General features: G+C 50.7%; 1 protein-coding gene across 2 annotated transcripts in view; it reads right to left on the reverse strand.

Annotated features, from left to right (window-relative positions):
- Pcsk6 (proprotein convertase subtilisin/kexin type 6) overlaps positions 1–12251 on the reverse strand; it is a 191113-nt gene that overhangs the window by 12514 nt on the left and 166348 nt on the right. For both annotated transcript variants that reach the window (XM_052161235.1, XM_052161242.1), the window contains 3 exons: positions 6885–6987; positions 4953–5149; positions 3620–3707 (listed from right to left, as the gene is read on the reverse strand). In XM_052161235.1, the coding sequence (XP_052017195.1) occupies positions 3620–3707; positions 4953–5149; positions 6885–6987 (388 nt within the window). The remainder of the gene's footprint in view (positions 1–3619; positions 3708–4952; positions 5150–6884; positions 6988–12251) is intronic.

A 12251-nucleotide genomic window follows, 5' to 3' on the forward strand; every position in this document is an offset into this window, starting at 1 on the left:
TCTCTATAGCTTTTTTTGAAACCTGAATCAGAAATCCCCCACTCCCCTGGAGACCTGGAGCACTGAGTGGCTGGGTGCCACTGTGGCAAGCTATTCCCAGCTTACTGGTTTGAGTCCCCAGAGGATCTACATTTGTGTGTGTGTGTGTGTGTGTGGTTAATAGCCACAAGGTTGACTTTTAGTCCTCTGATTTCTTCCTTACCTGAAACTCTCCTGTTTTACATGAACTTGAAACAAGAGCCTCTCCTGGCATCTGGCAGCCTGCTACATCTGGCTTCTGCCTTCCTCTCTTACCCCATCAGTGCCTGTATACCTGTCCTTTAGCTAGGCAGCCCGACAAGGCATCATGGACACAAACCACCTGCCTCCACCACTTCCCAGCTATCCCAGGCAAGTCAGCAATGCCCATTTCCTCATAGGAATTGGTTCCAACAGCATAAAACTGCCTGGAAGACTCATTGAGCAAATACATATAACCGTTCAGGGTCTGGCACACGGCAGTGTAAATAAATGTCATCTACTATGATGTCTTTGGTTCCTGGGATTATACTGTGTGCGATGCACAATTTTAAATGGGTTTGCCGATAAACAGATTGAGCAAGGGCTCTAGAGTGCACCTGTCAGCTCCAGCCAGTCCTGCTGTGCTGTGATTTATAACTAGAAATATATATTTAGTCTTCATCCTGGAACACAGCTCCAAAACTCTCTAGAATCAATAGTGATAAGTGTCATTTTACATGCTAATGAGATAACTGGTTGCTGGGGCTCTTCTGAGGCTTTACAGTGGGTGGGGTAGACAGACCGTTGATCAGAGAGCAGGACTTTCCAGTCTCACACAACCTCAGAGGAGGTGAAAGAGACTGAAGGTGAAATTGGTCATCACCCATGGCCAATAACATTAACTCAGGCCTCCGCAATGGTGGTCTCCATAGCAATTCCAAGAGAGATGATTTGGAGTTTCCAAGCTGGTGAACAAGAACATACACATAACTCAGGAGGCTGAGGCAGGGGTACTGTCATGAGTTCAGGGACCATTTTGAATATAAAGAACACATCCATCCACCTGCTGGGAGGGTGTTGCATCCAACTCCATAGGAATGGGTGGTCCTGTGCTCTTGACCCTGCTAGTGTTGTTATATGTATAATACCTCTTCATCTGCCTCCTTTTGAACACCTGGGTAATAAATGGCTAAATTAAGGAAAATGTTGCCTTGTTCCGAGAGCAGGTGTAGCAGCAATCAGACCTAAGACGAGGCTGGGGGAATCTGATAGCCAGTTGGAAGCCAGGATGGTCCACCCTGGGGTCCAGGTCTAGCCTCAGAAGCAGGACCAGCATTGAGAATTGAGTTCTCAACTTGTGGGCTATGGTGCAGGGCATGGGTGGATGGATAGGAGTGAGAAGTTGGGTTTATGGGATATCCGGTGCATGTCATCCACCCATCCATGCTTTGATGACCAAGATGTAAGCGTTCTTCTGTACTACATATTTAAAGTAGGAAGCCCCCCACCCCCACCCACATGTGTTGCACCTCCATCCAGCGGGGTGATGCCCACAGGGTTGCGAGCTCCTCTCCCCAGATGGCAGATGCGTCCTCACTGTGATGCCAGGGCCACCATGCAGGACAGTTAAATCACATTTGTAATAACTTCCCTGTGGACCCCTCCGATGTTTATACCCCCTAAAGAGATGGATGGCCAGGAGGCAGCGGCTTGGCTGCTCTCTTCCCAGCCGTGATGTGACAGCAATGATTTGAAGTCACAGCGGAAGAGGATATTGGACAATAAAAGGACGCGTTCTGTGGATCCTGGCTGCCGGTGGATGTTTCCCTGTTTTCTCTGTGCTTCTCCATGAGAGCTTATTACTGCAGCCATCACACTGCGGAGCGACTGCTGCCCAGAGGCTCCTCCTCCCCTGCATCCACACCCGGCTCTGCTCCTCCCCTCAGGACACAGAAATAGGTATCTTGGACTCCTTGGCACCTTTCCTCTGGGAAATAGGTTTCAGGGAGTTGGATCCACAGTCTTCATCCTTGACACCCTCAGCTAGCAGCCCAGGGTTTGAGGACCCAAAGCTGGCCCCTCTCAGCGCCCCCCAGCCATGGCCTCTTGTAAAATGTCTCCTTTCTCTCAGCTGTGTCAAGGATCCTGGCCCCTTTCCTTGTCATCTTGCTCTGTCTAGCTAACAGGTTTAAAGGAGCAGCAGGTAAGATGTGCCACTTTGAAAAGTCTTGCTTTCCCTTCTTGTCCTCCAAACTCTGATCTGAAAGGGCAGGATGGAGGCAATGTCACCAAGGCAGTCACATGGAGCCTTCCTCGACATTCATTGATCTCCCCTCATGAAGACCGTGAGTAACACCAATGACTGCATAAGTTGCTATAAAGGTTAAACGGGCGGGAACACTTGCAGAGAGGGCAGACACTCTCTAAGGTCCTGTCCATTGTTGAGTGTCTCTATGAACCCATCCACTGTTCCTCATCACAGAGCTTCCCCTTTGAGGTGAATTTAGACTCAGCAGCAGTGGGAGGCACTGACAAGCTGGGTGAGGGGGATGTAGCCTTGAAGTGCCTTGCGGTGCGCCTGCTGCTCCCCGTCTGGACCAGAGCATCCCCTCACCTGGACATCTGCTGGAAATCAGGCACTCAGGCCTCACCCAGCCTCACTGTCATTTGGACAGAAACCCCTGAGGTCAGCCTGTCTGTCTCTCTGTTTGTCTCCGTCTCTCTCTCACACACACACTCTCTCTCTCAGGAGACCACAGTGCTAGTCCCTCTACATGGCATGTCTACAGCTTTCTTTTTTATTAATTAATTAATTTATTTATTTATTTATTATATGTAAGTACACTGTAGCTGTCTTCAGACACCCCATAAGAAGGCCTCAAATCTCATTACAGATGGTTGTGAGCCACCATGTGGTTGCTGGGATTTGAACTCAGGACCTTTGGAAGAACAATCAGTGCTCTTAACTGCTGAGCCATCTCTCCAGCCCCCAGTCTACAGCTTTCTTAATATATGCTTTCTAAACTTTTGCATAGAAACTGGTAATATGTATCCGATGCCACTAAATGCAGTTTGGCTTCAGTAAATGACTCAAACAAAAGAATTCAAAATAGGGCCAAGTTCTGTGGAACACGGAGGAGCAAGAAACTATGGGACACCTCAGGGAGCCAAGTTGACTCTCGGGATGAAGATGGAAGAAGCTGAGGTGGTGATGGGGAATGGAGACAGGATGGCCAGGAAGGAGGGTGGGCCAGCCACTGCAGCTGTGACCTGGGCCAGGAGGGGAACTGGACTAGAAGGGTTTACTATTGCAGAGAAAGATGGCATGCACTTCCTAGGAGTCCCCCTGACCTCCCAACAGCAAACTACTGTTATCTCATATGTTCAAAGGTTACTTTAACCGATTTTCCAAACCCGGCCTAGAATGTGGAGATTCTGGTCATCCTTCAATCTCTCTTCTTCAGCAGGCCCCTGACTTGACAGCCAGGACTCTTTGGGCTCCATGCCTTTGACATTTTAGCTTTCCGGAAAAGAAGCAAACTCTCAGGAAAGCAGACACAGTGTGAATCCTGCCCCCTCCTCCGTCCCCCCACCTCCCACCAGTTCAGGGCAGGCTCACCTGAATCCTTCCTTACACATAGTGCACTTCTCAGGTTCATCCACACACTTCTGACAGCTCGGGTGGCACCTGAGGCAGAGTCTCTGACCTGGAGAAAGGCAGGAAGACAGCAAGCAGAAGATGACACAACAGAGTGAAAACTAAGCCCCAGCATAAATGGTGGCCTTGGTAATGACAGCTGTCCCCAGTGCCCTCTCCAGAGCAGAGCAGGAAATGACTGAACCTGGGTGTTAGACCCCCCAAGCTTCCCATGTCCCTTCTCTGGAGTAAACTCAGTCAAAGCAAAGGACACACTGGCTTCAGAGGTGGCTGTTTAGCTATTTCAACAGGAGACACTCTGATTTTTTGCTTATGGCCACAGGGACTGGAGCTGATCCCCGAGTATAGTTGTATCAGGTACAGATCTTTATAAACCTTTGAGGTACCCCGGAGGCCACTGGCTCCCCTCCCAGGGAGGCAGGACTCTGCCCCTCCTCCTCAGCAGCTTCTGGGGTACTCCCGGCCCCACCTGTGTTTCCAAGCTTTGTTGCCAAGCTCATTTGTGTAGGTGTCTTGTCAAGCCCCAGCTGGCGTCACTGCTACAGGCCATGGCCCGGCTACCCCTCTGCACAGCCTCCTTGGGGCCCGTGGGTGGCACCGCATGCACTCAGCTGGTGCTGGGTAAGGACAGGGTGAAGGATGGCTGACCCGGCCAGGCAAGGTGAGGAACTGAAAATAAGCCTAGCAGCCAGCCATGACAGTTGTCCCCAAAGCCTGGGAAATGTTCCTATGTGACTTGCCATTTCCCGTCTAAAGGGAGTCTTTTCTTGATGGCTTGATATGTCTTTAAAAAATTCCTGGCTCCTTCTCCCCAGGGTTAACAGCCATGGTCTGATAGGTAACAGGCCGGATCAGCGCAGGGGTTAAGACTGGAGGACAAAATCAGTGTTTCCGAAGCCCTCAGCTCATTTGAGAGCTGTCCATCCCCTGTCCAAACCTTCTCCTTCACCTCTTGCAGAGTGAGTTTCACGCTCCTAGTTATGGAAGCCTGCACTGGAGCCCCTAGCGCCATAGTGAGGAAGAGCTATGGACCAGCTCCTTTTTCTGCATCCCTTCCTCAGTAGAGAATGAATTCTCTGGGCGGGACTGAGTTTCACAGTGCTTTCACCACGTGCAGCAGGCTGCCGCTGCCGAGTGCAGCCCCTTCACATCCTCGTCCCTTGGCCTGGCGCAAGGCCAAAAGACCAGAGAGAACAAGAAGCCACAGGCCCAGGAAACCCTCCCTAAATAGGGAAGCACGGTCCAGAAGGGGCGTCCACTCATCTGTGCTTGTGTCTGTGGGCAGCCCACTTACTTTCATCAGCATAAAGTCCGGCAGGACAGAGGGTCACACACGTGTTAGTCTCCTGGTGATGATAGAACCCACGGCGACAGGACAGGCACTGTGTTGAGCTCCTGCCCGTGCACGTCTCACATCCCTTATGGCATCGACGGCAGCGCCTTGCTGCTGTGTCCCCAAAGTAACCCAAGGGGCACTCGCTCACACACTTCCTGTGGGAGCAAGCGCAGATGAGGATCTGTCTCATTCCAACCCTACGCCCATCCTGTGTGATTCTTACACGGGCTGAGGCTTCATAGCTAGGTGGGCAAAACGGAATCCACCTAACCAGGGGAAGATTAGACCATAAATAAGCTCCCCTCTGTTTTCCGATTGCAGCTGGGGGTGGGGGGTGTCCTAGGTATACACAGACAGGTCTGAAGAACAGGAATCCAATCCCAGGAGCTGGGTCTGGTAGACCACAACTATAATCCCAACACTTGGCTGAGGCAGGAAGAGTGTGAGGTCAGAAGTCAGTTTGGGCTACATAGGGAGACCTTGTCTAAACAAAACAACCAAATAAAGCAGGAATCCTTTTCCATTCTAAGGATCTCTCTCTTTCTCTTATTTTTATTTTGTTGTTGTTATTGTTTGTCAAGGTTTCTCTGTGTAGCCCTGGAACTCACTCTGCTGGCCTCGAACTCAGAGATCCGCCTGTCTCTGCCTCCTGAGTGCTGGGATTAAAGGAGTGTGCCATTATCTCCCAGGCTTGACCTGCAATTCTGACTGGGTCAAGTCCTACTTGGATGCTTGCACAGAATGAGCATGATGGTCAGTGAATGAATCTATAAAGGACTGCCCTTGTTCAGAGCCAGGGTGTGTCCCAGGTCTGCGATAGGGATCTGCATCTTACAGCCACTGTGTATAGCACACCCTGCCTGGCCTGCCTGGCCCTCGCGGACATGCTTCAGCAGTGCCAAGGTACATCTGTCATCCAGACCTTTAGTATGCAGCACTGTCTTGCTGTCACCTTGGCCTTCCATTCCAGGCACACGCAGCCCATGGTGAATGCTCAGGAAGGTTTGTGCATTGTAAATAAAAAGAAGGGAAGCTTCAAGCCTGTTAGGGAGTGATGTAAGGGTCTGAGGTTTGCATACTCCCAGCAATGCAAAATGTAAGGGTGTCTGTGGTGGTTTGGAAATGCTGGGCCAGTGGGAAGTGAGACACTTAGGGGTGTGGCCTTGTTGGGGTAGGTGTGGTCTTGCTGGAGTAGGTGTGGCCTTGTTGGAGGAAGTGTGTCCCTGTGGGTGTGGGCTTTGAGCCCTTCCTCCAGGCTATCGGCAGAAGAGACAATCTCTCCTGGTTGCCTTCAGATCTAGTCATACAATTCTCAGGTCCTTCTCGAACACCATGACTACCTGGATGCTGCCATGTTTCCTGCTATGATAATGGACTAAACCTCTGAATCTGTAAGCCAGCCCCAATTAAATGTTGTCTTTTATAAGAGTTGCCTCGGTCATGGTGTCTCTTCACAGCAATGAATCCCTAACTAAGATGGTGTCCTAGGTTAGGTCTGTTCGAGCTCCCCTTCATGGAACAGAAAGTTTCACAGACTTTAGGGAGCTGACAGGGGATCCCACAGCCAGCTGCTGTCTGTCTAAGAGCCAAGTCACCCTGCTGGTACTCTGAGGCCTACAGTACAGGGTTCTTGAATCATGCCATGTCTATAATCCTCTGTGAGCAGGCAATGCGTACACAGTATGATCCAGTATGGATGCAGAGTGATTTCTAAGCATGGCCAGCACCGTGTTCAACTTCTCTCCCTATCATAATGAGTGATAAAATGCAAAGCTGTTAACTTTGATGCTCTTTCTTCCTGAGGGTCATACAGTTCAGCGTGGCCACCTCAGTGCTACACCACGGGGCTCTAGGGGAGGTATGCAGACATCATCTCCAGCCACTTGTTACCTGTTTGTCTTGGAGTTCCCCAGGCTGAAGTGGACACAGTTCAAGCACTGGTCTGCATTGGGACCATCGCAGCCTTTGTCACCACACTCAGGATGGCACGCACCTTAAAGACACAAGCACTTCTTTTCATCCAGAGAGATGCTTTCTTTCTCCATCCAATCCAACCCCATGGGTCCCTTTGCCAAGTTCCCACAACCCCCAAGTCTGGAGGAACTTCAAGAGTGGTGTCTTGTACAGACTACCTCATCAGAGACCTACTTGAGGCACGTGGTCCCCAGCTAGGGAGGAAAGGCATGAGAGCAAGAGATATTTAGTCACTGGTAGTAGTGAGAGATGAAGGCCAGTGAGGAGGGGGGAACTGAGATCCCAGATATGAGGCATTGGAGCCATCATGATGGGACCAGTCACCTTGTTATATGCACTGTGAAAAGCAAAGCAACACAGCTGGGTGTTGGGGTTATGACTGCAGCATGGTTTGTGCCAGAAGAGGGTGGAGGAGTCTGTTTCTGCACCCGGTGTGCCAGGTGACACAGAATGTGAGGGGATGTGGACAGTTGGGGATGTGGACAGTTGGGGACAGGGTGCTGGATGATGCTCATGGCCACTGTGGGCTGTGCTCTTCCTGCAGCTTTCCCCTGCCCCTGTTTTCCTTCGCTCTAGCTGCCAGCAGTAAGCCACCATGGCTTCCCTCAAGTCTCCTCAGGTGACTTCAATTCTAACTGTGGCCTCCAATGTTGTTGGAAAGGCCATCTACAAGTAAGTGCAGGGAGCTCCACAAAATCCAGACACCTGTCACCTTTTAGGTCCTTCCCCAGGGCCCTGCTGGGATGAGCCTCCTCAGCGGCAGCAGGCATGGCTGCAGGATCTGCTTCTCGGTGTGGAAGCCATCCTGAGGTGACTCTGCCTGTGCTGCCGATTGAGGCTCTGGAAAGGCTTCTGGGAGGTTAGAAGGAAAAGCCTTCTGCTAAGCTTGTGCTGGCAGAAGACAGGGATTGAGTCCAGAAGAGGAGTTGATGAGCCTCCACATTTCATGCAGAACATGAACATGAAAGCCCCCATTCTCCCAGCCCACGGTGGGCTTTCCTGAGGAGCACAGAGGCCTCTTCACTCCCCCTAGCTGTCTGGAGGCCCTCCTGGCGTTAGAGTTTGCCTCCCTGCCTAAGGGTCATCTTTGTTGATCTCTCCCAGTTTGCACTGAGGATCTCCACTTCTCAGTTTCCACTGTGAACTCCCACAGAGCTGAGCTCTCCCGACGATGCCCTTCCAAGTGGCGCTGGCCTAGTCTGTGTTCTTGGTAGACACGCCTACCACTTCTAAAATTCAGCACCTGAGCCACATCCCAAGCCTGTCTTCCAGACTGTCTATTATCTTGGAGCTTCTAGTCAGCCTCACCCCAGGGTCAGCTATGGGGAAACGTCAACTCCTCGTTCCATTGCACTACCGTTTGGCCACCTCTCTTCCCACATACACAAGGCATGGGCTTGCCTTTTGCCTGCTGTAGAACTTTCTCCGTACAACACAGAAGGCGGTAGGTAGGTAGGTAGGTAGGTAACAGTGCAACTAGTCTGGTGACACTTTAAAGAGACGCATCTCTCAGTCTGACTGTGAGACCACTGAGATGACAGACTCCAGAGAAATGAGACATCCTCTGGAATCTCATGCTGGGAAGGGACAAAATCAGCTAAAGGGGGAGCTTCTCACCACAGAGAGGTTTATAATTTGTCAGTCCACCTTACAGTATAGGACAGAAGCCCAGGCAATTATGGGACAATGGTGTGTGGAACCACAACTTGTCCCAGGACTGCTTAGGTGTGCCCCCGATCTACAGTTTAATCTCACTTCAAGACTATGAACATGGACTTGGGGTGGGCTGTGGGGTCAGAGGATGATCATTCCCCTTTTTCTAATGTAGCCACAGTGAATAAATCTCCCTTTCCTGATTTTTAATATTCATTTGATCATTTTAATTGGCTTCTTAAGGATGGGTGGTCAAACTCCGCTCTTTAGAGTACAGATGATGCCCCCTAAGTTTAGTAACAATTACCTCTACCTTAGAAAAATTAAGCATGTTGAGGGGACAGGAACATGAGCCCAATTTCCTCACAGACAGAACAGGGTCAAACAGACTGAGTCTAACTTCTTCAGTGCAAGTACCTAGGCTGTGTCTGTGTGGAGCAGATGTGAGGTGAATATCTTCTCGTGGCTGAAATGTGGCAGTTTCGATGGAGGAGGCGGAGCAAGGGCAGATGTCTTCACCATGTGTAGGCAAATGTCCTAGCAAGTCCCTCAACAGAGATGGGGCCTTCAGCAGGGCCTGGACTGGGTCTTCCCCAGCACCGGTCAACAGGATGCTGATGTCACTTGGCACCTCTGCCTGTCCCTGCCTCTCAGACCTCCCCACAGTGGGAAGTTTCATCAGGCATCTCTGGAAGAGACGGCTGAGTCCAAATGACAGCCAGGGCAGCAGAGTTCTGATACAGCATCAAGGCCATGGGCAGCCGCCAGCCCTCAGATGGAGGGGCTGGGATATGATGCTGTCCAGCCAAGGGCAGCTATCAAATTCATAAACCAACCAATCAACCAGCATGTGGCCTTAAAAGCCAAATATCAAACTTCATCTCACCCATGAAACACGCTGAATCAGATCCACCTGGCTAGCTAGGCAGCCATCTTACCCCCATCACCCTTTCCCTCCCCAGAACGCTGGTGTCCAGCTGTAACTCATTCTCTCCGTGAGCATCTGTTTTTGTCACAATCTGTAATTATGTCTGCTTTGCATCTCTCCTCAATTAGCTGAAAGTGACTCCGAGGCCTGGCTTCCGGAGTCAGTGTGCTATGTGGCACATGGAGCAGAGGCTCCCAGCGGAAGGACTGTCTGAATGTTCTCAACAGCTCGGGCTAATAGCAGATCACAACCCCATGGGGTTAACCAACACAGGCTAATTTGAAAAGCCAATTTCCTGTCCTTTGTGGGGGCAAGGCCAGGGTTGAAAAAAAGAAACCAAATCAATGAATCAGGAAAGTAACTTGATGTCCTACCCTCCACCACCACCCCTATCCCCAGTCCTTCTATCTCTCTCTTCTCCTTTCTTTCCAAGACTAGGGATTGACTCTGGGGCTGCACAAACACCATGCAAGTATGCAAGTGCTTTACTGATGACCAATATTGCCTGCACATATGTTTTTTTTTTTGAGACATTAACCCTGCAAGTTGACCAGGCTGGCTTTGAACTCTCACTCTGCAGCCCTGGTAAGCCTTAAGCTTACCTCAGACGACTCCTTACCCCAAGTTCCTGGGGTTACAGGCCTGAACCATGAGGCTCTTTCATTTTCCATGTTCAGTGCCTGTTTCTTTCCCCAACCTGGGCTCCCCTTCATTCCAATACGTTTGGTTACATGCTTGTAAGAACTCCACCCTCCCTGCATCCCTTCTGGGCTCAGGTCTACTAGCTGCCTAGGTACACCCTACCTGGGTGTCTTATTTCCCTGCTATGGGTGTAGACTTCAGAGCACCCCAGATCTGCTGAACCCGGTCTCTCAGGTGGGGCTAGCCAAGGGTCTGATCTTCAATCAAGTATCCTGATGTGTCTGGTGGTAGTTGTGGGGGTCTGCCTCCACTGCCACCACCAGATGGCTCTGTCACTGTAGGCTGGCCCTCACTCCAAGCTGTTCATTCCTAGTACCCTCCTCCTATCTTCTTCATCTTGCCTGCTGAGGCTGCATCCTCAGTTCTGGCAGGCCTTCTGGCTCCCAGGCCTCTTGTTCTCCGGTCCTTCACCCTACTTGCTGATGCCACTGCTTATACTCCCCTTTACCCCACCCTCCAGTGCAACCTCAGTCTACCACTTCCCTTACCTGGAGACTAGTCCTGCTGCCTGGCTCTGGCCAGGGGCCTGGTCTAGTTTGGAGTTGGCCCTAAATGTTAATGAGCTGGAATCTGGTCCTCAGGGGGCAGTATGAAGGTGCTGAGACTGTGGAAACCCCTAGTGGGATGACTAGCTTTGTCTAATGACGGGCCTGGGGAATGCTTAGGAGATAACTTCCATACACCTCTCTCTCTCTCTCTCTCTCTCTCTCTCTCTCTCTCTCTCTCTGTGTGTGTGTGTGTGCCTGTAAGGATGTTTCCAGAGAGGGCTGGACCAGTGATGTCTCTGACCTAGTCAACGTTCAGTCACTGATGGATTCAAACTGTTGGCAGATTTGGGCAGGTAGTAGAACCATGGAAGGTGGGGCCTCACAGGGGCACTGGTTTCTTCTTCTCTGTCTTCTCTTTCCTGTTGTCATCAGTGAGTATCTCCACCCCACCAACCTTCTCCATCATGACCTCACTACTTACTCTGAGCCATGGGGCTAAGCAAACATGGACCGGAGCCTCTGAGACCATGAGCCAAAATAAATTGTTCTTCCTTTTAACCATTTCTCTTAGGTGTTTGTCCCAGTGGTGAAAACCCCAGGGGTGCATAGTGTAAGGTAGTTAGAACACTTTGGATGTTGCCCTCGGAAGGGGTTAATGCTACCTTACGGCACTCAGTTCCAGCAAGGGCAGGTGTTCCAAAATATGGCCTTGCCACCCACTTGGCTCTTATACATCATCCATGGTTTTCCCGAGTCTCTACTCTCTTGTGAAGCAGCCATAAGTATTTCCTCGGAGATGGACAGGTAGGCTGCATTTACAGTCCCCTGAATTGTGAGTTAAATAAATATTTTTTTTTCTGTACAAGTCTCTCAGCTTGGGGGATTTTGTTATAGCAACAGAAAACAGAGCACTGCCATGAGGAGCACTCTCTACGGAACATTCCCTCTCCTGTCCTCTTTCACCTCCTCTATTTCTTGTCCTAGAGAGTTGGCCCTCCTCCTCTCCTACGTGTCTCTCGTCTCCTCCTGTTGGTTCCTGGGACCACTGCTCCATCGGACTGTCTCTGTCTTTCTTAATATGGCAACTTCTCTCTTGTCCATAAGGTCCAGTTAAAGCCAATGAGGGCCGTGGCATTGCCACAAATGTACAGTTTATCAATGACCAGCTTTCCATGTTCTGACAGCCACAGCCTGTGCCACTTGCCCTTTCTTGGGACTCTAAAGAGGCTCACAGTTCCTCATTCCTCCTGCTTGGCCACTCATGCCATGGCACCCTCCGTCACTCTGGCCTGCCTCTGTGACTGCGTCACAGTTTCCCCCTAGTCTTCAGGAAGCTTTCCCAAGAGCCAGAAACACATCTTATTCCCATGGAAACCTCTTCCTTCACCCAGGCTGTGCTGGACAGGGACCATGTACTCTGAGAGCAGAACAGCGTAAGGGTGAGATGCCACTGGGCATGGCTGTAGTCAGTAGCAGGTTGGAGGGGGAAAAATAAGCTCTTTATTAATAATT

The sequence above is a fragment of the Apodemus sylvaticus genome, chromosome 1, assembly GCF_947179515.1.
Source record: "Apodemus sylvaticus chromosome 1, mApoSyl1.1, whole genome shotgun sequence".
NCBI classification, from domain to species: domain Eukaryota; kingdom Metazoa; phylum Chordata; class Mammalia; order Rodentia; family Muridae; genus Apodemus; species Apodemus sylvaticus.